The 26491-nt window shown below is 41.7% G+C and overlaps 1 protein-coding gene across 1 annotated transcript in view; it reads left to right on the top strand.

Annotated features, from left to right (window-relative positions):
* Positions 1 to 20207, top strand: part of LOC124797942 (putative glycerol-3-phosphate transporter 5) — a 60463-nt gene extending 40256 nt beyond the window's left edge. The window contains exon 4 of the mRNA XM_047261078.1: positions 19591 to 20207. Within this exon, the coding sequence (XP_047117034.1) occupies positions 19591 to 20085 (495 nt within the window). The 3' untranslated portion in view covers positions 20086 to 20207. The remainder of the gene's footprint in view (positions 1 to 19590) is intronic.
* Positions 20208 to 26491: the final 6284 nt, after the last annotated feature.

Raw genomic sequence — 26491 nt, 5'->3', positions numbered from 1 at the left:
CCAGCCACCTGTCCACCAGGATGAACAGCCACTGCCAAACTGTGGCCAAGAGCAGAGTAGAATCTGAACATAACATGCTTGATTTCAGTGGCTGCTTCACAACCTGGACCGTCTGGATCCTCCCATCCAACGCTAACTTTTCTGAACTGCGCAGGCGGGATTTATCCTTAGAACACATTCTCCATTTCCTAAATTATCTCGGCTTGAATCTACAGTAACCTACTCTCCACCCAACAGTTTCCACCGCTTTTGTCCTACCTCCTCCTCCTCCTCCTCCTCCTCCTCCTCCCCCTCCTCCTTTTCCCCCTTCCTCGCTCCTCTCCTCCTCCTCCTCCTCCTCCTCCCCCCCCCCTTACACACACACACACACACACACACACACACACACACACACACACACATCAGCACACTGTGGCAGATAGCACTCTTCTCTCCACTCACCTGTATCCTCTTGTCCTTTTCCCATCCTCAGCTCCTCCAGATTGCTGTTTCTGTTCTACATGACAGTTGCATTCTTGTCCCAAACTGCTGGACATGGCGGTCATCTGTGCATGAAATGTGCTGAAAAAGGCATTGGCTGAAAGCTAATGTGTAAGTGTCTTTTTGTTGTATCGGTGTGCAACTCAACATGTCATCTTCACAGTGAGTAGCAGTCTATCTTTTGCTTGTATTGTCAGCATGATCTCTGCGTCGTAAATGCATCACAAGGGTGTCGGATTAGCTAATGGAGCTTACATTTAGTTTATGCGGTTTTGGAGCCCCTACTATTCATATGACAGAACTTCTCATAGTAGAGTGCAGACCACTTAAGGCTTGAAACACACTGCCACATGTCTTTGGTGTTCTCTCTCTCTCGCCATCAGTTTAATCATTATTTGTTGAATATATTCCCATCCATAGTGATGTAACAACAGAATGTCTTTCACAACTGATGATTGAGGCAATTGTCTTTCCCTTCAGTCAGTTTTTTTTTTCCCAATTGAGTGAAGCAAGTCTCTGTGGCCATGTCTGCTGTACGAGTGTTTTCACCCAGTCTTTTGGTTTGACAATCTTTTTTTTTTCCCCCCATGACATATGGCACGACTGCTGGCAGGCTCCTGATGCTGCCAGGAGTGCAGCCAGTATCAGGAGGTGGCCCAGCTGCCAGCAGGCCAGCAGTCTCCTCCTACTGCAGGACTGTATTGCGCCAGCTCAAGGAGGCCCAGTTGATGTACAGTACAAACATGCCACCAGCAACTGAACCTCCTCCTTGCATAGGGAGCACAGAAGATGCACACATAATCTATGAGGCTAGATTAGTTTTTAGTTAATGGACATCGTAACACATTTTCAGGAAAATGGAATGCAAAAACTCAAAAAAATTTGGCAGGGTTCCTTTCTTCTTCACTGACCCCTAAGGGAACATTTTTGTGCTGAACTTTGTTTTGCGAACGATACAGCTCAATTAGTTACGCGAATTGCATCTGGAACCACTTTCTCCATGGCAATACATCCAATAAGTTGTAAGCAATGAAAAGAAAAATTATTGTGTTCAGTGCATAATTAAATGAATGTATAATGTTTATTTTAATGTTATCGTACTCCCTGAGATGTCTTCAAATGCCCTCGGTGGTTGAGCTACCCTCCGGGGTTGTGTGTACCACGATTGTAAACCATTATGTTAGTTCAACTAATGGAAGTACCACAGACCGATTTCACTTGAAAAGAAAGAATAGGTAATTCAGTCAATATGCAGAACTAAAATGGGCTTCATTGGCTGTTTCCATTTGGTTATGCTTACAGACCAGATATACTTGAAAGAAATGAATGGATAATTATGTAACTGATACATAAAACTACAACCGAATGAATTGATAGTTTTGATTCCATCACTAATTCTGTCTTCCCCTGCAGTTTTTACCCTCCACAGCTCCATCAGGTACCAAGGAAGCTACTCCTTAATGTCATAATGCATGTCCCTTCTTCTTGTCAGCGTTTTCCATGTTCCCTTCCTTGCCGATTCTGCGGAGAACCTTCTCATTGCTTATATTATCAGTCCACCAAACTTTCGGTATCCTTCTATGGCACCCCATCTCAATGCTTTGATTCTCCTCTTCTGGTTTTCCCACAGTCCATTATTCGCTTCCACAAAATACTGTGCTCCAGTCATATTCTCAGGAAATTTCTTCCTCAAATTAATGCCAATATTTGATACTAGTAGACATTGTTTTGCCAGGAATGCCCTCTTTGCCTGTTTTAATCTACTTTCTATGTCGTCCTCCTTTCCTGGTAATGTATTCAAAGGTAGCCGAATTCCTTCAATTCATCTAGTTTACTGCTAACAATTTTGATGTTTAGTGACCTTTAATCTCAGCAACCAAACACATCCCATGTAGAGCAACTGTGACCAATTAATATTTTTTTTTTCTTTTTTTTTTTTTTTTTTTTTTTTTTTTTTTTTTTTTTTTTTTTTTTTTTTTTTTTTTTTAACCCAGTATGGAAATTCTGTGCTTGAAGCTCAACCTTTCCCTTACAATTCTTCTGCAGTGAATAAATGCATGATAAACATGGGCATCACGCCATTGCAATATTCCTTCCTTTCCTTTACTGCAGTGTTACTCTCTGACTGTGTCTTTTCTCAGACTTGATCTCCAGATCAGATTTCCTCCTGACTACCCAGCTTGCTCATAGCACATCGATTATAGTTTTTCCAAACCCCCCCCCCCTTTTTTTTTATGGAAGAGCAGGCTGTCCGAGGAAGATTCCCAGTGCACAGCATGGTAGCCAGTCCGTGAGGGAGCAGGGAGGTGGGGGCGGGGGTCTTCAGGTAACAGTAGTATTGTTGTAGCCCCCTGACTATGCAGGGGATGCCTCATTGTTGTCTGAGCTGTTGTCTCCTGGAATATGCCAATGAGTAGGTAACTGGAATCACCAGAATTCTGGGCAGTGGCAGTCAGGGTAGGTGGCCGTTGCTCGGGTCTGGTGGCACCTGTGTGGAGAGCCCTCGATATCTTCATGGGGGATATCTGGTGCAGTGGAAAGACAGAAGTTATCAGTTGGTGGCCTTGTTGCTGCAGCAGTCAGTTCAGGTAGACCTTAATGCATCAGTACAGATAACTTAAGCCATGTAAGGAAATCAAAATTAAGCAAACTGCAGAAACTTATTCCCTCAATGCCTGATTCCATCTGGACTCGCATAGGATTCTTTCTGGTTATTAAGCAGAGGTTCTTTACAGCTACTAAGCCAATGTTCTTTGTGGAGAATACTGAAAATGTATTTGTGGAAACCTCTTTACTTAATAAATTACAAAATGGTTCTGTCTTAATTGTAGTTGTTGTGGTCTGGTTTGATGCAGCTGTCCACATTACTCTATCCTGTGCAAGCCTCATCATCTCTGAATAACTACTACAACCTACATCCTTCTGAATCTGCTTACTGTAGTCATCTGTTGGTCCCCCTCCACAATTTTTACGCCCCCACACTTCCCTCCAGTATTAAATTGGTGATCCCCTGGTGTCTCAGAATGTATCCTACCAATTGATCTCTTCTAGTGAGGTTGCACCAGTAATTTCTTTGCTCCCCAGTTCTGTTCAGTAACTCGTCCTTAGTTACATGATATACAACTGTTCATACATGCATCAGACCATTCAGATTTAAGTTTTCTGTGATTTCCTTAAACGACTCCAGGCAGATCTCAGAATGGTTCCTACGAAAGGGAACAGCTGATTTTCTTCCCCATCCTTGACACAATCCGAGCTTTTGCTCTGTCTCTAGTGACCTCGATGTTGATGGAACGCTAAACCCAATCTGTCTTCCTTCCTTCCTTTCTTTCAGACACAGTCCATTCCATTCCTTGCTGTCTCTGACAGAATTGCAATGTCATCGGCAAATCTAAAAGCTCTTATTTCTTCTCCTTTAATTGTTCACTGCTACATAACACCTAAGTCAAAACAAGGCCCCGGGATTAGATAACATTCCATTAGAACTACTGACAGCCTTGGGAGAGCCAGTCCTGACAAAACTCTACCATCTAGTGAACAAGATGTATGAGACAGGCTAAATACCCTCAGACTTCAAGAAAAATATAATAATTCCAATCCCAAAGAAAGCAGGTGTTAGCAGATGAGAAAATCACCGAACTATCAGTTTAATAAGTTATGGATGCAAAATACTAATGCGAATTCTGTACAGACAAATGGAAAAACTGGTAGAAGCCGACCTCGAGGAAGGTCAGTTTGGATTCCATAAAACTATTGGAACTCGTGAGGCTATACTGACCCTACGACTTTTTTAGAAGATAGATTAAGGAAAGGCAAACCTACATTTCTAGCATTTGTAGACTTAGAGAAAGTTTTTGACAATGTTGACTGGAATACTCTCTTTCAAATTCTGAAGGTGGCAGGGGTAAAATACAGGGAGGGAAAGGCTATTTACAATTTGTACAGAAACCAGATGGCAGTTATTAGAGGCGTGGGGCATGAACGGGAAGCAGTGGTTGGGAAGGGAGTGAGACAGGGTTGTAGCCTCTCCCCGATGTTATTCAAACTGTATATTGAGCAAGCAGTGAAGGAAACAAAAGAAAAATTTGGAGTAGGTATTAAAATCCATGGAGAAGAAATAAAAACGTTGAGGTTCGCCGATGACATTGCAATTCTGTCAGATACAGCAAAGGACTTGGAAGAGCAGTTGATTGGAATGGACAGTGTCTTGAAAGGAGGATATAAGATGAACATCAAGAAAAGCAAAACGAGGATAATGGAATGTAGTTGAATTAAGTCGGGTGACGATGAGGGAATTAGATTAGAAAATGAGACACTTAAAGTAGTAAAGGAGTTTTGCTATTTGGGCCCACAGTAGGAAGGAGCGCGCTGTTGGAGACGCTGGCAGTCGTGGGAAATTTTTTCGCAATGAGCCACTCACCATCTCAGACTATATCTACTAAACATAAACAGAATGAGGTTAAAGATTCCAAGAACCTCAGTTCCTCGTTGTACTGTGTACTGAAGATGGTCAGTCCTTTGCTATGGTTAAACTGTTTATTATTCAGAAAGGTGTTGATGCAGGATCTGTAAAATCGTGATTTCCTTTATGTAATTGCACTTTGCTTTTGGACGCCATTTGTGATTTTCAAGCCCAACAACTACTTGCAGCTTCACTCCTCCATGACTGTACTGTTCGTGTTGAGGCCCATCGACTGCTGAATTCTTCACATGATGTTATTTACACTAGGCTACTTGATGATCTGACCAAGGGTTGGTTGGTTGGTTATTTTGGGGAAGGAGACCAGACAGCGAGGTCATCGGTCTCATCGGATTAGGGAAGGGCGGGGAAGGAAGTCGGCCGTGCCCTTTCAAAGGAACCATCCCGGCATTTGCCTGGAGTGATTTAGGGAAATCACGGAAAACCTAAATCAGGATGACCGGACGCGGGATTGAACCGTCGTCCTCCTGAATGCGAGTCCAGTGTCTAGCCACTGCGCCACCTCGCTCTGACCAAGGGAGAAATCCTAACTTGTCTTTGATCAGGGCGTCACTGCAGTCCACCGGGTAATGAAAAAAGTTGATGCAACCTTAGTGCCTACAGGTACTCTTTCACATTTGGTAGACTAGCGCTTCCATCAAAAATCAAAGCCAGCTATGAAGACATCACTGTCTGACTGTAGAGTCTAAACCTGATGCACTGTTACCAGTGTCAATGTTAAAACCACACTCAGATGTCCTATTAAAACATGGCCAAATGTGTTACTTGTGGTACGGATGCGAATGAGGGTGATTGCCCACGTTATTCTCCCCGTTGTATCAATTGCAATGGCGACCCTGCAGCATCATCCCAAGAATGTCCCATGTATCTCGATGAGCGGACCGTCCAGCAGATCCAGGTGAAGAAAAAGTGCCTTACCCTGTCACTCGTAAGCTATTGATGAGTCAAAATCCCAGTGTTTTACCATCTGACACCTACAGTACCATTCTTGCTATGCTTCGCTACACAGAGGACACGGCCACACAGACTTGCGACCTCAAATTCAGCACTGCAGCTGAAAAATCACCCAGTGTCATGGAAGCATCCGTTTTTTTCTCCTCCCCCTCCAGCTATGCAACAAGGCACCAGATCTTCACTTCCAGTAACGAAATCACCTGCTACACAAGAGGCAGGCCAGAAAGGACAGAAGGCGAAGACTTTTTACATACCTCCAGCCAACAAACATCTGAGTAATCTGCCAACTGCAAAGGCTGAAAAGGCTCAAAGAAATGAAACAAAGACAAAAGGTCGCTGACTGGAGGCTTTACTTCTCCTTGGTGACCTTTGACGAATGACATTTCCCCAGTTGTGATGACCAGGTAGAGTATCTTACAAATGTTATCTTTATCACCACACAGCATACCATATGTCGCTCTTCATCTTTACCGCGCCATGTCCTAGTCCCTTTGTGGACTGAGCGTGCCGCAACACAATTTGCAGCTTCTCCACATTTTCAACTGACATCCTATGATGACAAACTACGTTAGTTATAATCTTTTGTGTATGCAGCATTGTCACATTCTTTGGGATAGCAAAAAAAGCTAGCTGGATTTCATTTACTTGTTCTTTTAACCCTTTCACATGCACATATTTTGTAGCAGCTCAGTGAAGATAATTTTTTTTTTTGCTATCCTATTAGAATTGTGATCAACTGACTATATTTATCTTTTGATAAATTTGTTTTTGTGACTTAGGACCAAAAAGTATCGTACATATATCACCATGGCTACCTTTGTGAGATAGTAAAACTATGGTGGTAAACTAATTTTGCATTTCCATTTTGTGTGCTGTTGTGTGTTGCTATTACACATAAAAAAATAATGAACAGTGTTTTCAGTTTTTATTTCATATTTCCTTTTATTTTAAAAAAATGGTGGTTATTGATATTAAAGTGTACTTACCACAATGGGAAAACAATACTAGAAACTTTATCACGCAATAAAAGTACGACCTGATACAGGTCACAATAATGTATATTGCAGAAGCGAAGTAATGTGTCCCAACAACAGTAGCACCCCACGACATTGTCATAGCAGTTTTCGTACCACTGGTTCAGTGTACTACCAAAAGATGTCAGGCATAGACAGAGATGGTAAGACATTCCCAAAAGCTTTGGGATACCCCTAAGTTGGTGGTAAGTACACTTCCCAAGGACCACAGATAACAGATCAATTTTGTGATAAGTATAATTCCCAATCCCCTTCCAGAAGCTACTTTGGTTGTGGTCATACTTCCCGAGCACAATTACAACACCAGTGTTTGGTGGAACATGTACGTCTGACAGTCCTGAAGGCTATATTCCACAACAAACAGAATCTACAACTGTTGCAGCAGACTGCCACTAGATGCCAGGAGCCTACAGAAGTAGTAACACATTTCCTTAAAAGATGTAAAGAAATACATTTAGTGGGAAATACGTCCTGCACAACCCACGAAACTCCCTCTTCAGTCGTGTAGGCCAACCTCTGATGGCTCTCTTGGATCGAGGTCCATTCCCCAATTTCCTGCGAAACTGTGGCAGATGATGTCATTGTGGACAGAATTGCTATCTCCAACACTTTAGGCTGCTATTTGGGAGGTTTCGAGTTCCACCCACTCTCACCCTGCCTTCCTCCATCGGAAACGAGTGGAATGGGCTCAGATGATAACTTTCTCCTCTCAGAATTGTGAATACTCTCACATCATCCCGATGATCCCCCCAGAGTCAGATGATGAACACATTCAGATGTTGCAGCACCTGTCTCCTGCAGGCAAGCACTTTCTCCTTCATACATACAATTGCATCTGGGCAGATGACACGTTTCCCAGATGCTGGGGTGAAGCCACTGTGATACCCATTCATAATCCTGCTAAGGACAAATACCTTCCTTCTAGCTAGTGCCCCATTTCTCTCACCAACTGTGTTTGCAGGGTGATGGAATGTATGATTCATGCCCAGCTGGTATCGTGGCTCAAGTCTCACAATTTACTAACCACTGCACAATGTGGATTTCATGCACGCCGTTCTGCAGTTCACTATCATGTCACTTTGCCAACACATGTCATTAACGGTTTTCTGTGGAAATATCAGACTGTGGCTGTGCTATTTAATTAGGAGAAAGCCTGCGACACCTGCTGGCTGACTGGTATCCCCAGTACTTTCTGCACGTGGGCTTCCGAGGCGGCCTGCCTCGGTTCCTTCAGGAATTTTTAAAAGACCGTGTTTTCAAGGTAAGTTTGGGTTCTGCCTTGGCAGACTCTTTTATCCAGGAAAACGGGTGCCTTGGGCTCCATCCTGAGTGTCATCCTCTTTGCTACAACCATTAACTGTATTATGGCCTGTCTTCTTCTGAGCATCTCCAGCTCTTTTCGTTGATGACTTTGTGGTCTATTGTAGGTCTCCACAGAAGTCTCTCCAGGAGTGGTGCTTTACATCATGGGTGCTGTTGCTCTTCTGTTCCCTGAAACTACCAGATTCAAGGGGCTCATGCTGGATAGAAAACTTTTTTGATCATTCCATGTGTCTTACCGTCCATATGCTGTACCTGGTCCCTCAGTGTCCTACATGTTCCTGCAGAATAGATCGGACCTCCCTCCTCCATATGTACCAATCCCTTGTCCGTTTGAAACTAGACTATGGGTGTTTCATTTATGCATCAGTCCATCTTACACAGTCTAAATACAATCCACCATTGTGAAATACGTTTGGCTACTGGTGTCTTTTACACTAGCTCAGTTGAGTGTATCTATGCAGAAGCTGCCGAACTACCGTGATTATATTGGCGTGATGTTCTCCTCAGCGGAAATGCATGCTGTTTGTCTGCCATGCCCAGTCACCCATCCTATGGCTTTTTTGATGACTCATTTGACTGCCAGTATGGGGTGTGTTCTTCTTCTCTGCTACCTCCTGGAGTTTACTTTCGGCTATTGCCCTGGCAGTGTAATTGCATGCTACCTGCAACTTTCCCCATGGGTGGAACCCTTTACCATTAGATTTGTGTGGCAGTCTGTGTTCACCTTGGATGTCATGTGGTTCCTAAGGAAACTACTCCAAATTTTATCTATTCCTGTAAGTTTCTCAACCGTCCCACCGAACTTACCAATAGTACCTTTGTGTCACTGATGGCTCTCTGATTGACTGTGGTGTCAAGTGTGCCTTCGACACAGACGGAATCCACTTCCGGAATGCAGGACACTGCTCAGTGTTTAGAGCAGAGCACTTTGCCCTGTATCAGGCCATGCAGTACATCTGGTAACACAGGCTTTTCAATTCTGTCATTGATCCGATTCGCTCTGTGTCCGTCAGAGCATCAGTGTACTGTGCACAATCCATCCCTTAGTGCAAGTGCAAGTGCAATGGGTCCAAGAAAGATTCCACTTGCTCGTTCTAGAGGTAGCCACTGTAATGTTAATGCGGGTCCCTGGTCAGGCTCACGTGAAACAAGGCTGCTGCTGCCAGGATTGCAGTCCGCCTACCTCAGCCCACTAGTTCTTCCATTTCTCCCGATGTTGCCATATGTCGGTAGGTGGTGTCACATTGGCATCACCGCTTGTCTTCTTTCATGGGAACAAGCTTCAAGGTATTAAACCTCTCCCAGCGGGTTGGCCAACCTCCTCTAGGCCGTCTTGTTGCAAGATCTTTTTAGCTAGGTTGCATATTGGGTGCTGCCATTTTAGCCATTGCTGTTTGTTAGGTGGTTGTCTCCCACTACTCTGTGCTCAATGTCATCAACCTCTGACGGTTCGCCATTTCCTGACTGAATGCACATGTATGTTTGCTGTTTGAGTTATTGGCCGTTTTAGCAAACAACACGTGGGCTGTTGACCATGTTTTACTCTTTATCCATTGTGACAATGTGGCAAAGGACATTTAACTTTTAGTTGGATGCCTCCATTGCCTCTACACCATGTTTTGTGGACTTTTCTCTAACTAGTAGTCCTTTTTCTTAGCCCTCTTCCTTCCATCAATTGGGATTAACATGTAGGCACTTTTTTTAACTCCTTTTTCATATTAGTGTTATAGGTGTGTTTGACCTAAAATAAAACAAAACAGCACAAAACAAAACACTGCAGATGGATTGAGAATTTTGCAAACTCTTAGATAGGCGATGGGTCCACTTTGTATGTTTAGGTGTGCCAGACAATAAGGAGACAGCAGAGTATTCATCCGTCCTTACGTTCAGGTTTTACTTTGTGAGAGACTCAAAATCATAGTCTGTTATTGTGATGCTCCTAGTGCAGTGTTGTCCTTCCCTTCTGTAATCTTTGTTGCTCTCCAACAAATGCATTTCATGGATAACCATTCTAAGACTTCAAGGTTACCCTGCATTCTGTTGGAGCCATAGTCGCCATGAGAGAGCATCTGGAGGGATCTGTACATTGGTTCACACAGGTATTGTCGGTGTGTGGATTCCTCTTCATACCATATTTGAAACAGCAAACACTACTAATGCATATGACTCCAGTGATCACTGCTTGTGCCATTTACTTACACCCAGGCCTGACACTTACTTAACCTGATTTGTTCATTTTAATCTGACAACTCTCTCCTGTTTTTCCCATTAGCGGAATTCAGTGCAGTCCGTCCCTCGTGGGAGAGTACCAGTAGGGGCCTTCTTATTGACCAGCTTCTGTCAGATTTTGATCTGTGTGTCTTCAATTATTGTAATCCCATCCATTTTAGTGCTGCCCATGGTACCATTTTGGCTTTTGACCTTATGATCTCTTCACCCAATCTCGTGGCTTCACTACAATGGTCATTAATTGATGATCTTTGTGATGACAGTATCTTTCCAGTAATACTGTCACTTCTTTGTCGCCACCCAATAGAGCAATTGCCACTTGGAATCTCTGGCAATTGTATACCTCTGCCATCACCTTCATCCCTTGTTGAAGATGTCTCTGTTGCTGGAACTTCTATCCTCCTTTCTACAGGACCCTCAACATCTTGAGCAACATCCTTCACAACTGACCTCATCAGTTTTAGGTGGCTTGGTCTAAATGCTCACTACCTAATTAAAGACAGTAAAAAGGAGTGTTTTGTCTCTTCCTTGCAAAGGTTTACATCTTGATCCCAGATGTGAACCGAACTCTGTAGTCTAGTGGGCTGCCAAGGATCAGCAACTATTCAAAGTCCCCTCCTTCTTGGTGGTATTTCTACATATGCATAAGTTTTCTGAAGTTGTTGTGGCCCACTTCGCAGGTTATCAACCCCTGGCACAGTAACCTTGAATTATGTAATGAAACATTTACTGACTGGTAAGTGCATCAGTCTCATGACTCGCGTCATAATACGGACGCAGACCCTGATGCAATTCATAATCAAATGACCAAACAACTGAGTGCATCTCAGTCTCTGTTTACTCAGGGCCCTCAACTGTATTTGGCCAGAAGGTGTTTCCCTTTCGCAGTGGAGAGATATTGTCAACATTGCAGTCCTTAAATGAGCAAAAGTGTGTCATATGTTAGTAGCTGCTGACTGATTAGCGTCTCAAACCTGCTGTGCAAAATGCTTGAATTGAAGGTAGGCTAACAATTGTGCTCAGTTCTTGAATTTAGCACCTTTTGTCCCTCTATAAGTGATGATGATCTACAACTGACTATCTGGTTAAGATGGCTTTCGCAATCTGACTAGCTTTTCCTAAATGCCAACATTTCGTTGCTGTCTTCATACAACACTGCCTCGCAACATCATATTTTACTTACCCTCCAACTGATTTTTATTTGCCAGTTTTTATCCCACCAATCATTTCAAGTTATATTTGGTAATCAGCTCCCTTGAGTCCAATAGAATGGCATCCCTCAGGGCTCAGTGCTGAGCGTTACACCCTTCATTGTCGCCATTAATGGGCTAGTGACCTCTGTCAAACCGTTAGTTACCCCCACTCTGTATGCCGACAACTTCTGTATTTGGTAAAGCTCCAAATTTGTAGCCTTTGCTGCCCACCAGCTCCAAGGAGCCTTCTGAAGGGCATTTACTTGGACACTTTCCCATGGCCTCCAATATTCTCCTGTGAAAATGAATGGATTTCTTTCATCATTCTGTAGTTCATCCTGACCCAGAACTCGTCTGCTATCTGGGACTGGCCAGAGTGATGTACTTTTGTCACTCATGCAATTGCTCATTTCTGGCATCAATATTGCTTTCAAAACCTGCTTTTTACCGCTCCTGCGTACTGTAGAAATTTGATCAAATTTCTGGTGGCTGATGTTCGTAACTGCAGATGGGCAATCCCTTGAATGAGAGCATGATGAGCTTCCATTAAGACCCTTAACTCCCTCTCCTCCCGTCCAACCATCCAACCAAACACCTAAATATACATGGTCACTTTCAGTTCTACTCCTACATTCTCTGCCTAGATTTACTTACTTACTTACATACATACTGCATTGGCCACACAAGCCGCATTCGGTCTTTGGCCTCACCAATCAGCCTCCTCCAGCATCCTCGGTCCATGTATGCTTCTTCAGACAGCCCCAGTGTACTCATATCCTCTTTGACCTGATCAATCCATCGGAGTCATCGTCTTCCCCATGGTCTTTTGCCTCTAACATCTTCCTCCACTACCTGCCTCGTGATCTGGCCTTCTCGACATATTACGTGTCTATACCACTTTAGTCTTCTTTCTTTTCTTCCATTCATCTCCATCCTTCGCTGGCTCAAAAATCTGTCTGAGAACAGCATTCTCAAATGTCAGGAGTTTTCTTTCCATCTTTTGGGTGATGGTCCAGGTGTCTGCTCCATATAGGAGTACAGGTTGTATTATTGTCTTGTAGATCTTGGTCTTTGAGGATCTCAATAGAAGCCAGGACTTTAACAGATTTCCCAGAGCAAATCTGGACCTGTTTCCTGCTTGTATTTGTGCTGTAATTTCCTGGTCTATCTTGTTCCTTTCGCTGAGTATAGCCCCAAGATATTTAAAGTCTTTTACCCTTTCAAAGACTTTGACCTCCACCTTCAGGGGTCCGTCATTTTCTCTGCTAAGTGGTATTTTGTGTTATCCATATTCAACTCTAGGTCTGCTCTCATTGCCTCTTCCATTAATGTTCTTGTCATCAGGACCAGGTCTTGCTCTTTCTCTGCTATTAAAATTACATGATCTGCATAGGCCAGGGTGCTGATTCTTCCCAGCTGCATTCCTGTCTCTAAGCTTGCTACTTCTCTCAGGGCTCTCTCCAGTACCAGGTTAAACAGAAAAGGGGAGAGGTAGTCTCCTTGTCACACTCCAATCCACTTTCACCATACATGTTGTCTCCTGGGTGCATATCTGTGTGTTTTACGAGTTTTCTGGGAACTTGAGCCCTTTTGAGTTCTTGCCCTATTGCTTGTCTATTCACATTATCATATGCGTTTTGGAAGTCCACAAAGAGACAGTGAACATTTTTGCGGAATTCCCAGCTCTTTGCTAGCACTTGCCATATTGTATGTAAATGGTGTACTGTTGACTTTCCATTTCTGAAACCTACTTGTTGAAATCCCAAGATCTTATAAGCTGTACATAGTTGTGTGATTCCTCTATAGTTGCTACATCTCATTGAGTCTCCTTTCTTCAGTATAGGGCATATGACAGACTCCTTCCAGCAGTTTTATGGTCGCTCTTACTTCTTCCATGCTTGGTAGTTCATACTCTTCAAGTGGTACAGTATCTCTGTTTTCTCTATATGATTCATCTTCTTCATTTTCTGTTGGGTGTTTACATCCACATTCAGGAGGTTTTCGAAGTAGTTTTTGCATTCCTCCGTAGCTTTTATTTCATCTGTGATTATCTGTCCTCCTTGACCTCTGATCACTTCAATCCTTGGATTGTATCCTTTCTTGAAGAACCTGACTGTCTTGTAAAAGTCTCTTGTATTTCCTGCTATCTGGTCTTCTTCTGCCAGCTTTATTTTACTATCTGTGAACTCTCACTTTTCTGTTCGAAGGACTTGTCTTGTTGCTTCTCTAGCTTCTTCCATGTATCCCAACCTTGTTCTTTCGTCCTGTTCATTTGTACGCTGTAACAGTTTCGCTGCTTTTCTCTTGGTGACCGCATCTCTACACCTATCATTAAACCATCCTCTGCTCTTACTCATTTTCTCTATTGGTTTCATTTCCAGGTGAGAATAGTGTTTTTACATTCCAAGTGCCACACTTCACTCTGTTTCTTCCGTGACCACCTGGCATTAAGCTTTGACCTGGGGTCATTTCCATGGTTCCATACCGAATTCGAGGCTATTTCTTGGTGTTTTGTAATTATCATCTTTTTTACAATGTGGGGGTGTTGGCCCCCACGCCCAACCCCCAACCTGGAGGACCAGGTTGTCCCATTTCGTGTGGATCACCACCTTTGACCTATCTGGTATGGGAGACCCTACTAGAAGCGAAGCTACCCCCAGCCTAGCTCTCAGGACCACTTGACCACACAAGCTCCACCACCATGATAAGATAAGGACACCACGGGGGGTGCCTATTTTGACTTGGAAACTATAATTAATTTTGATGGCAAATGCCATTTTGCTTACTCTTAATAATTTACCTGCAGAAATCCCATGTTCAGATATGTAGCCACGTCCTACTTAGTACCATGACTGGAATCAAACAGATGTTCTCCAGCACAAACTTCAAATTCCAAAGGCTCCAACAAATGACTAGGGATCCTACATGAATCACAATGGCATTGTATGTTACAGAATACTGATTTATCAGTTATTCCTGGCAGATGCACTGGGAATCAACAAATGAAACAATACCTTTCATGATCCTTGACTTACATTACGCAGAAATGTAGGGAGAGAGAAGTAGAATGTAGATCACTATTTCAGGCACAGTAGTAATAAAGAATTTTCACACCAGTGGCAGAGAATGTGAGAATAAGTCTGTTCCTGTTGTGTAAGATCAAAGAAACTTCCACAAGTGGTTACATTGGTCTATGTCACATACATTAAACTCTTTATCAGCACCTAGCCCATAGACAGCAAGAATTCTGTGCACATTCAGTTCCGTCATGTGTGCGAATCTCTCTCCCTTGGGTACACAATTCTTGAGTGGTAGGAGGGGGCAGAGGAAGAAATTACAAATACCCCACATTGACAATGTGGGTGCACAATGAAGGTTGGATGGCTTGCAAGTGGTCTGCTTTCACATTTCTCAACAAGATAAATCACAAAAACAAATTTTCAGTCTTCAGTCATCATTTTTGGCACCCGGAAGACATAATAAATTTTTTATCTGGTATAAACTGTCAGCATCGAGACAATTTTGCGGAGTTTTGTCACATGTGTTACCACGTAATCATGGCTTCCAGTTCCAGCTGCACATGCACGGGGGTATTTTCACCTGAAACAGGAATCAGTCTCAAAAACAGATATGTTATTGGCATTGTCCTCAAAATGCTTAGAAAATTGTCCTTGTAATTCTTTCAATCTCATGGTGATTTTGTGAAAATTTGCGTTGTCTTTTACGAAATGGACAGTGTGTGTGTCAGAATATGTTCCTTCTATGATGCAATTTTCTTTTTAAATACATCACCATACAATCAGAAATAAATTGTTTCTCACCTTGCAGCGTATTACTGTGGACTGTGCGCTGTCAAATCCACTTTGCAAGGTCTGCAATCCGTTCCAAATGCTCTGGTTTCTGTTCCTGCTTTCCTTTTTCCTTCAGAAATTTAACAATAGCTGGTTTTAAACTGAGAAATAAATCTAGGCATATCCCTTTACGTAATCAACGTTGTTGTTGTGGTCTTCAGTCCTGAGACTGGTTTGATGCAGCTCTCCATGCTACTCTATCCTGTGCAAGCTTTTTCATCTCCCAGTACCTACTGCAACCTACATCCTTCTGAATCTGCTTAGTGTATTCATCTCTTGGTCTCCCTCTACGATTTTTACCCTCCACGCTGCCCTCCAATACTAAATTGGTGATCCCTTGATGCCTCAGAACATGTCCTACCAACTGATCCCTTCTTCTGGTCAAGTTGTGCCACAAACTTCTCTTCTCCCCAATCCTATTCAATACTTCCTCATTAGTTATGTGATCTACCCATCTAATCTTCAGCATTCTGCTGTAGCACCACATTTCGAAAGTTTCTATTCTCTTCTTGTCCAAACTATTTATCGTCCATGTTTCACTTCCATACATGGCTACACTCCATACGAATACTTTCAGAAATGACTTCCTGACACTTAAATCAATACTGGATGTTAACAAATTTCTCTTCTTCAGAAACGCTTTCCTTGCCATTGCCAGCCTACATTTTATATCCTCTCTACTTCGACCATCATCAGTTATTTTGCTCCCCAAATAGCAAAACTCCTTTACTACTTTAAGTGTCTCATTTCCTAATCTAATTCCCTCAGCATCACCCGACTTAATTAGACTACATTCCATTGTCTTTGTATTGCTTTTGTTGATGTTCATCTTATATCCTCCTTTCAAGACACTGTCCATTCCATTCAACTGCTCTTCCAAGTCCTTTGCTGTCTCTGACAGAATTACAATGTCATCGGCGAACCTCAAAGTTTTTATTTCTTCTCCATGAATTTTAATACCTACTCTGAATTTTTCTTTTGTTTCCTTTACTGCTTGCTCAATATACAGATCGAACAACATCGGGGAGAGGCTACAACCCTGTCTTACTCCCTTCCCAACCACTGCTTCCCTTTCATGTCCCTCGACTCTTATAACTGCCATCTGGTTTCTGTACAAATTGTAAATAGCCTTTCGCTCCCTGTATTTTACCCCTGCCACCTTTAGAATTTGAAAGAGAGTATTCCAGTCAACATTGTCAAAAGCTTTCTCTAAGTCTACAAATGCTAGAAACGTAGGTTTGCCTTTTCTTAATCTTTCTTCTAAGATAAGTCGTAAGGTCAGTATTGCCTCACGTGTTCCAGTGTTTCTACGGAATCCAAACTGATCTTCCCCGAGGTTGGCTTCTACCAGTTTTTCCATTCGTCTGTAAAGAATTCGTGTTAGTATTTTGCAGCTGTGACTTATTAAACAGATAGTTCGGTAATTTTCACATCTGTCAGCACCTGCTTTCTTTGGGATTGGAATTATTATATTCTTCTTGAAGTCTGTGGGTATTTCGCCTGTTTCATACATCTTGCTCACCAGATGGTAGAGTTTGTCAGGACTGGCTCTCCCACGGCCGTCAGTAGTTCCAATGGAATATTGTCTAGTCCGGGGGCCTTGTTTCGACTCAGGTCTTTCAGTGCTCTGTCAAACTCTTCACGCAGTATCATATCTCCCATTTCATCTTCATCTACATCCTCTTCCATTTCCATAATATTGTCCTCAAGTACATCGCCCTTGTATAGACCCTCTATATACTCCTTCCACCTTTCTGCTTTCCCTTCTTTGCTTAGAACTGGGTTTCCATCTGAGCTCTTGATATTCATACAAGTCGTTCTCTTATCTCCAAAGGTCTCTTTAATTTTCCTGTAGGCGGTATCTATCTTACCCCTAGTGAGATAGGCCTCTACATCCTTACATTTGTCCTCTAGCCATCCCTGCTTAGCCATTTTGCACTTCCTGTCGATCTCATTTTTGAGACGTTTGTATTCCTTTTTGCCTGTTTCACTTACTGCATTTTTATATTTTCTCCTTTCATCAATTAAATTCAATATTTCTTCTGTTACCCAAGGATTTCTACTAGCTCTCGTCTTTTTACCTACTTGATCCTCTGCTGCCTTCACTACTTCATCCCTCAAAGCTACCCATTCTTCTTCTACTGTATTTATTTCCCCCATTCCTGTCAATTGCTCCCTTATGCTCTCCCTGAATCTCTGTACAACCTCTGGTTCTTTTAGTTTATCCAGGTCCCATCTCCTTAAATTCCCACCTTTTTGCAGTTTCTTCAGTTTTAATCTACAGGTCATAACCAATAGATTGTGGTCAGAGTCCACATCTGCCCCTGGAAATGTCTTACAATTTAAAACCTGGTTCCTAAACCTCAGTCTTACCATTATATAATCTATCTGATACCTTTTAGTATCTCCAGGGTTCTTCCATGTATACAATTTTCAATAATATTTAAAGTCTCCATACTCTGTTCAGTTCCATCAAAAACTGTAGCGAATGACAGTTTAATTTACTATTCATACCCCCAGTTTCATCATTTGCTCCATGCCTGCAAACTTAGCATGAAGTGCTTCTTGACGTATAGAACAAGGAATTCTGCAGAAATCTGTCGATTGTTACAATTTTTTTTTCTCATCCATCATCAACTATATCTTTAAATCCTTTCTGCACAATGTTGTAACATTGTTCCATAGCAAATTTGTTGTACGTGTTATGCAACTACATAAAAGAGAATTCTCGTGTTTCTCTTCTGTCATTCCAATTCATTTTTAAAGCTTGTGACGTTAGATTGCTTGACTTCCTCTTTTTGTGCAGTCAGCCACTGGACCTCTCAACTTTATCTGTACCACAAACAAATAGCGAAGGTAAACAGTGCTGAGACCATGACTCTGCCGAAGTGAAGAATGTCATACTGATAAGAAATGCAACAGTGCATTGGTATGTGGAATGTCGCCGTTCACAGAGTGCTTCTGAGAAGGACCAAGCAAAATTGAGACTTACCAAGTAGTGCTGAGACAGGCCAAGCCTTGGATCACACGCATGCAGCACATTGTGCACAGATCAGCTTTGCATGCCATCGATGACCGTGATCCAGGCCATTACTTGTGATTTAACCCCTTAACTTAAAACACCAGGTATCTCATTTTTATTATTTTGATGGAAGCTTAAAATTGCTAGTATACTTGGGTAGCTTAGAAAACAATCTTTGAAAAAATAGAACCCTACTTCATTTGTTTTGGCACTGATAGTTAAGTTTTTGGCCACAAGATAACATCTGGTACTACATTTGTAGACTGGCTATTGTGTTATGGTTGTCATTAGGTATCATATTTACTGTGTGCAGCTTTGGGTACTCGAGAACAAAATGCATGTTTTGACTCTTTTCTGTGTTGTTGTTTAGGCAAGGCTTTCAAAAAAGAATGGCTATAGTGATCCTGGGTTGAACATTGAATTTAGTGGCTCAGGAAGTGAAGAAGAATGTAAAATTATTACATTCTAGACTGAAAGTGATGATATTTCATCAGTTGTGTTAAAAGTGCTGGCCAGTGCTAAGAGATAAATACATTCACTGTGCTCCAGCCAGCTCCTTCAAGATTTAAATACACGGTTAGCTACACAGAAATTACAAAATGACTTCAAGTTTCAGGATATGTTAGATGAAGTCCAGTGATCGAATATACTTGATATTTTATTATTAGTGATCTTCAAAAATTTTGTAGCTCATTATTTTGATATTTAAAAACTGTCTTTGTGTCTATATGTAATGTCATTATTTATAGGATGTTTTTCATTAATAAAAAAATATTATTTTTTGGAACATAATTTGAAAAACAAAAAATCGTTAAGGGGGTTGATATGTATTTTTTAAGAGACTGGAGCATTTACATGTGTTAACTTTCATGTCACCACTTGCTGAGTTTGTTGGCCATTCAAAAAAAAAAAAAAAAATATTTTCTGGACAAATTTCTTGAGACCTTTCCATTACATTTTTCAGTGAGTTTTAATGTCGTCCAAATAAGGTGACCTGTTACAATTTTTTCTGTTTCTTCTGCAGGTAGGCATCTTGTCAGCAGTATTCGATGCTGGCGGTGTTGTTGGAAGTGCTTTGCTGGGACTAGCTGCAGATCGTCACAGCTCTCTCTTTCACACATGGCTAGCAGTGGTGGTTAGTGCACTGGCCTTCATCCTGTTCCTTGTAACTGCAGCATGGGGTCCCCTGTACAATGCTATGCTGTTGCTGCTGGCAGGGGCATGCATCTGTGGACCTGATGCCCTTTTGGGAGGCTCACTCGCAGTAGCTGCAGGTGAACGTGATGGCAGAGGAGCTGGTGCCGCTGTGGCTGGTCTTGTAAATGGTTTTGGGAGCCTGGGAGCAGTACTGGAAGGTCCCCTGGTTGGCTGTGTCACTGATGCCTATGGATGGGAAGCTATGCTGCTGCTGGTTGTAGCACTGCTTTCTGTTGCTTCCTTCTGTGTACTGAAGGCACTATTGTTCCAAAGAAGGCAGGCTGTTTTGGTCACTGGATCTCTGTTAGCCAACATGGACTAATTGTTGTCTTGAAATATGTGAATGTAACTATTGATACATCCAGAGTACATGTACAGTATGTTGTTTACTGTCGATTTAATGTAACATTTTTTGAGAGGAACAGTAAATTATAATTTTATGAATTGTCATTTCTTTAGCCCATGTCACTGTTTGCAGAGGTTGATGGCTTGTATAATTATTGGTACAGAATATGTTTCCATGTCATGAACACATGTTTCTTGTATACCAGAGATGATTTAAGAGGGTGTAAACTGTTACTTTGTGACTCAATGTCTCTGCCATCCTTATTGCTGGACCCGTGAACTGCTATTCGTTTATAACTTTTTATTGATTGTAAAGTATTTGCTCTAGAAAAATTGTTACTAATGTTGTGGAAAAATGAAAAATGGTGCCACAGAATTAGATTGATTTTTGTTAAATCCAGACCGTTATAGTGATATTGACTCATTCTTGTTCCCATGGTGTATTAATGCAAGTATACCATGTGGACCACAAATCTGTATGCTTTAATTTCTGTGTTTAGTATTTATTAATTCACTAATTATGTACTCTTACCATTACAGAGAAATTTTATGGGCAGAACTGAGTCCCAATTGAGTCTGTGAAGAGATCTAACACTGTCGTAAATTATGTTATGAAAGCTACTATTAGATATTTAGAATGTGTGTAGTTGTTTCTTACTATTTTGTGGTAAGGGTTTTTCATATATATTGAACTTCAGCAGTTTCTTAAAGCTTAATTTCAAGATTTGATTAAGGAGGAAAAGATATGAAAAACGTAATTTTTAATAAGTTGACTGCCACCAGACCACAGCAGAGCCTTATGCTAAACACTGTGTGTCCACCAGCTGCCACAGCAGAGTCTCTCATCTGATGCTGTGTCTTGGCCTTACCTGGTGGTGAAACATCCATCACTATGCATGCAGTAGTCAGCATTGTTAATTACAGGAACTTCAACTAAAGAGATGAATTGTGCACGATATGCATGTGAAGAAGACAAAAGATCCTGGTTAAGGTCCAACCTGGCAGTCCTGTCTTGAAGGTACATTCACAAAGTCATATTTAGATGAGAAATAAGGCATATGTAGCTAGTAATAGGTGTTTATGATGGCTCTGAGCACTATGGGACTTAACTTCTGAGGTCATCAGTCCCCTAGAACTTAGAACTACTTAAACCTAACTAACTATGGACATCACACACATCCATGCCCGAGGCAGGATTCGAACCTGCGACCGTAGCGGTCGCGCGGTTCCAGACTGAAGTGCCTAGAACCACTCGGCCACTCCGGCTGGCATGTTTATGATGACCATGACTGTTGGAAACTGTTTTTTCTGTACTTGCATGAAGTGGACACCTCACTGCATCTGTACAACGTCACTTTTGCCTATTAACATTATTTGCAATGACTGGTAGCTTCCTGTGAGTAACCAGGTAAATTTTGCATTCACTTTAACATATATGGCTTGCAATAGTTTCCAGTCCTCCAGTGTCAGCTCCATTCTTAACAGTCCTGGTAATATTGCCTATGGCTGTAAGCTATACTGAAGGCAGAATCCTATGTTACAGGATCAAAGTAATAGGGAAAAATCTGTTTTAAGGTCATAGTGATATATGTTGAATATGTGAAATGAACATTAGTTTAAAGGTTTTCATGTAGTGTGTCACACAAGACCGTGTCTCTCACCAGATCAGATGATCACACTGCCACATTACTGTGGCATATTACTTTAAATCTTTCAAAGATATTTGTCCATGTTTGCAGCTGGAGCTTAGTGCCCATTGATTCATACTGCACATAAAAGCAAATTCTTTTTTATTTTTTTTTATTTTGTGATTATACATTACATGAATGGAATATTTTCCCCATCCTCCATAATAACAACAAATAAATTACTGTATTAAAAACTGGGTATGCTGAATGGAATCTAACACGTGAATAAGAGCTAAAACTAAGCAACTAAAGGTTCTCAACTCATAATTCTGATCTGGAAATATTATTCTAGTATTTTCAATTAAAACATTTAATGTTGGAGCTGTAAAGTGACACACTGAAATAATGTGGCACTGTACCTGAATATCACCCCTCCACAAGCACAAATAGCTGAAGTGGTGAAGGCAACCACTCAAGGTAATTGGGAAATCTGGACTCCAGTCACAGTCTGACACAAATTTTCACGTGTCACTATTGAATAGTAGATTTATAAATGTACAGCTGATATCAAGAAAGTCAGTCAGCGAATAAATTTTGAAGTATTTCGTAAAGCAGTGTATCATTAACAGTGTCTGTTCTTCCAGACTCGCAAGTAAGTATAAAGCTAAATTTTTTTTATATAGAAACAACCAGAGTTGCAAAATTGTTCATAAAAATTAATTCTCTCTTTGGGTATCAGGTTTCTCAGTACCCACCTGTCACACACTACAATGGCAGTGCTAGTGACAGTTTCATGCAACATTATCATCACAATGGCTGCTGTGTTCCCCAATCATGGAGCTGTGGACCAGCTCCAAAAATTGATGAGGGACGGTCATAGCAGAACCCCTTTGGTGTCACCTGTGGCATCCCTGCGGCACAGCAGTACATCAACGATATACCATGCTTCGTTTTGTTGCCCTTGATGGCGAGCCTCCTGTGCTTCCATTTCAACAACATAGTGCCCGTCGACACACGTCGAGAGTTTCTACAGCTTGTCTTCATGCTTGCGTAACCCTACCTTGGCTAGCAAGGTCATCAGACCTCTCCCCAATTGAGAATGTTTGGAGCATTATCGGCAGGGTGATCTAACATACCAATTGGACAAATTCTGGTATGATATGCCTCAGAACATCCAACAACTCTTATCAACCAGTACAAACCAAATAACTGCTAGCATAAGGGCCAAAATAATATTAACATGTGCAATTTGTGAGTTCTTTCTTTTGAATAAATCGTCCAATTTTTTGGAAATTGTAATCATCGGTTTGTCTGTACGATACATATACATCACCCCTTCCATTTTCCATACCCTTTGGATAATTTCTTCATGGTGTGTCATTTGTCGTTTCTTGAGTGTACTTGATGACCTTCAGGGAGTTGCATGCACCAGTGAACCATCATCTGACAATGAAATTCGATCAGCACTATTGTCTTTGTTTCACTAAACTTTATTGCAGACAGAACCATACACAGTCATTAGGAAAACAAAGAGAGGAGAATAACAATACTTTCAGCCACAACTAATAACAGAATCCCTATCTTCTAGAGAAATAGCAAACAGTTCATTCCTACTTAACCCATAGGATAAGCAGTTTTTGTCCTGTATTGGTAGCGCAAACACATTAAATGGTTTACTCCTACTACACACAATTCTAGTAACTGGAAAAATGCTTTCCCAATTTCTTAAGTAAACTGTAGGCAGCAATGTAATGTTTGGCTCTTTCAACAGCACTCATTCTTTTCATGTATGTTGTCACTACTACTGGTTTTTCAGTTGTTTCATAGCCCATGTGTGTTCTCTGGTACACCAGTTTGTCAGCATTTTGGCTTGTCAGTATTTCCTCTTGCATTCAGGAGACCTTGCCATGCTAATATACTGTCACCTTTCTTGAAAGTCTATTACATCATGTTTCTTCATTTTAATTTTGTTTTGTATTTTGTTACTGATTTGGGTTGTTCCTGCCATGTCTGCTTTTCTCCCCCTTCTATTGTTCAGTTTCCCAAACATTAGTTCGTAGGACCTGTATTTCAGGAGATCGAAATGTGTGTCATCAGAACTGTAAAACAGCCTATCGTACATACATGATGTTCATATTTTGAATAACAAATCTGGTCTCATCAGGGCCTCAGTAATTGGACAGTCATATTATGGTGTTAAAAACAGTCTGACGTTTGGATTACTTATCCCCTACGTGACTTATCATTTACATTGAGGTGTTTCCTGATTTCACCGCCTCTAAGAGATGTGCACTTCGATGGAAATCCCGTGTCTGGTAAAATTTGCTCTCAAGTCGCTGCAAATTAGTAATAAAGTAGTTTTTGTGATAGGAATTCAGCAAAAACTACACACACCAAAAAAAAAATTTGCATCACCCCAGTTTCCAGAACTCTTGAAGGGAGATGTTGACTGTGGATATTGTGGCACAGACACAAGCCCTCTGACTGTTCAGAGACATCATTAAACCCCCCCCCAAAGATGTAAACAATCATGCATGAGCAACGCCTATAAGATGGAGGGGGTCTGACAGTTGATCAGTTCCAGTCATTCCACCAGGAAGGAGGTACACAGCTCATGTTGTCTGTAGTTCAACCATGCCTAGATGGTCAATATTGTGGTTTGATAGTGTCCTCATTGTTACTTTATGCCAGGAAGGGCTTTCAACAAGGAAAGTGTCCAGGTGTCTCAGAGTGAACCAAAATAGTGATGTTCGGACTTGGAGGAGATACAGAGAGACATGAACTGTCGATGACATGCCTCACTCAGGCCGTCCAAGGGCTACTACTGCAGTGGATGGCCGCTACCTGCAGATTATGTCTCGGTGGAACCATGTCAACACCACCACCATGTTGATAATGCTTTTTGTTCAGCTGCAGGATGTTGTGTTAAGAGTCATACTGTGTGCAGTAGGCTGCATGATGCACAACTTCACTCCCATCGTCCTTGGGGAGGTCCATCTTTGCAACCACGACACCATGCAGATGGTACAGATGGGCCCAACAACATGCCGAAAGGACCGCTCAGGATTGGCATCGCGTTCTCTTCAGTGATGAGTGTCGCATACGCCTTCAACCAGACAATCATCGGAGATGTGTTTAGAGGCAACCCGGTCAGGCTGAATGCCTTAGACACACTGTCCAGTGAGTGTAGCAAGATGGAGGTTCCCTGCTGTTTTGGGGTTGCATTATGTGGGGCTGACATACGCTGCTGGTGTTCATGGAAAGTGCCATAATGGCTGTACGATATGTGAATGCCACCCTCCGACCGATAGTACAACCATATCAGCAACATATTGGCGAGGCATTCATCTTTGTGGACAACAATCTGCACCCCCATCGTGCATATCTTGTGTATGGCTTCCTTCAAGATAACAACATCGCTCGAATAGAGTGGATAGCATGTTCTCCAGACATGACCCTGTCGAACATGCCTGGGATGGATAGAAAAGGGCTGTTTATGGATGATGCGACCCACCAACTACTTTGAGAAATCCACACCGAATCACCGTTGAGGAGTGGGACAATCTGAACCAACAGTGCCTTGATGAACTTGTGGATAGTATGCTACGATGAATACAGGCATGCACCAATGCAAGAGGACATGCTGCTGCGTATTACAGTTAATGGTGTGCACAGCAATCTGGACCACCACCTCCAAAGATCTCGCTGCATGGTGGTATAACATGCAAAGTGTGGTTTTCATGAGCAATAAAATGGGTGGAAATGATGTTTATGTTGATCTCTCTCCCAATTTTCTGTACAGGTTCCGGAACCGAGGGGATGCAAAACTTTTTAGTGTGTGGAGAATAATTCTTGAGACAGTAAAGTGACTGAAGTAACCACTCAGTATGTGGATCACAATAACAAGATGCTCATGCTAAGTATTATGTTAGTTTCAGGGTTACTGTCTGAACTGTATAACAGGAGTGTAGCAGAGTCCCACCTGCTGATATGGTGAACTGCAGACGTTCAGTGAAGTTTTAGTAGGCCAAAAGGAAAGGAATTATTATAGCTTATTATTATTTAAAAAAATATACAATTTGTACATAGTAAAGTCCCAATGTGCAAACAAAAGGGGACACTGTCTTAGCAGGAATAAATTTTCTCCATTATAGTACATAGATAAATGGTTACCTTAATGTTGGTACACGCTTATGAACTTGATTTCAGTATGTGTTTTTTTTCCCAACTGAGTGCTAATTACGGCAAGTGCTAACAAGCTGCAGCCAGTGCTGCTTCCATGTGTGATGTGCATTTATTAAAATTTTTCAGGAAGAGAGCTGGTGATACACACACCTTGTTTACACAACGATACTTTGACCGCAATCCAAAAAAGAAAAAAATCTCTATTTTTACACAACACACAAACTAGCATGTGATGAACCTGGCAAAGTTTCTGAGCACATATGAGTAAGGGACAAGCGACCAGTATGTCAAAATTTATCTGTTATTACTTTGTTTACAATCTATTTTTCAGGCACCAGAAACATCAAAGGAGTGCATTTTTGTAGCAATATGTTCTCCTTTAAATGGAACTTTTCATGCTTCATAGACAGTATGAAAGAAAAGCATACGTAATTTGAAGTCCCCAAACACAGTGGAATTTGTTGTTGTAGGTCTCAGTTCAAAGACTATTTTAATGCAGCTGCCTACACTACTATTTTCTGTGCAGGACTCTTCATCTGTAACTCCTGCAACCTGACCTGCTTACTGTAT

Source organism: Schistocerca piceifrons, chromosome 5 (assembly GCF_021461385.2).
Source record: "Schistocerca piceifrons isolate TAMUIC-IGC-003096 chromosome 5, iqSchPice1.1, whole genome shotgun sequence".
NCBI classification, from domain to species: Eukaryota; Metazoa; Arthropoda; class Insecta; order Orthoptera; family Acrididae; genus Schistocerca; species Schistocerca piceifrons.
The sequence above is the reverse complement of the archived record's forward strand: the minus strand, read 5'-3'. Positions and strand labels throughout refer to the sequence as shown.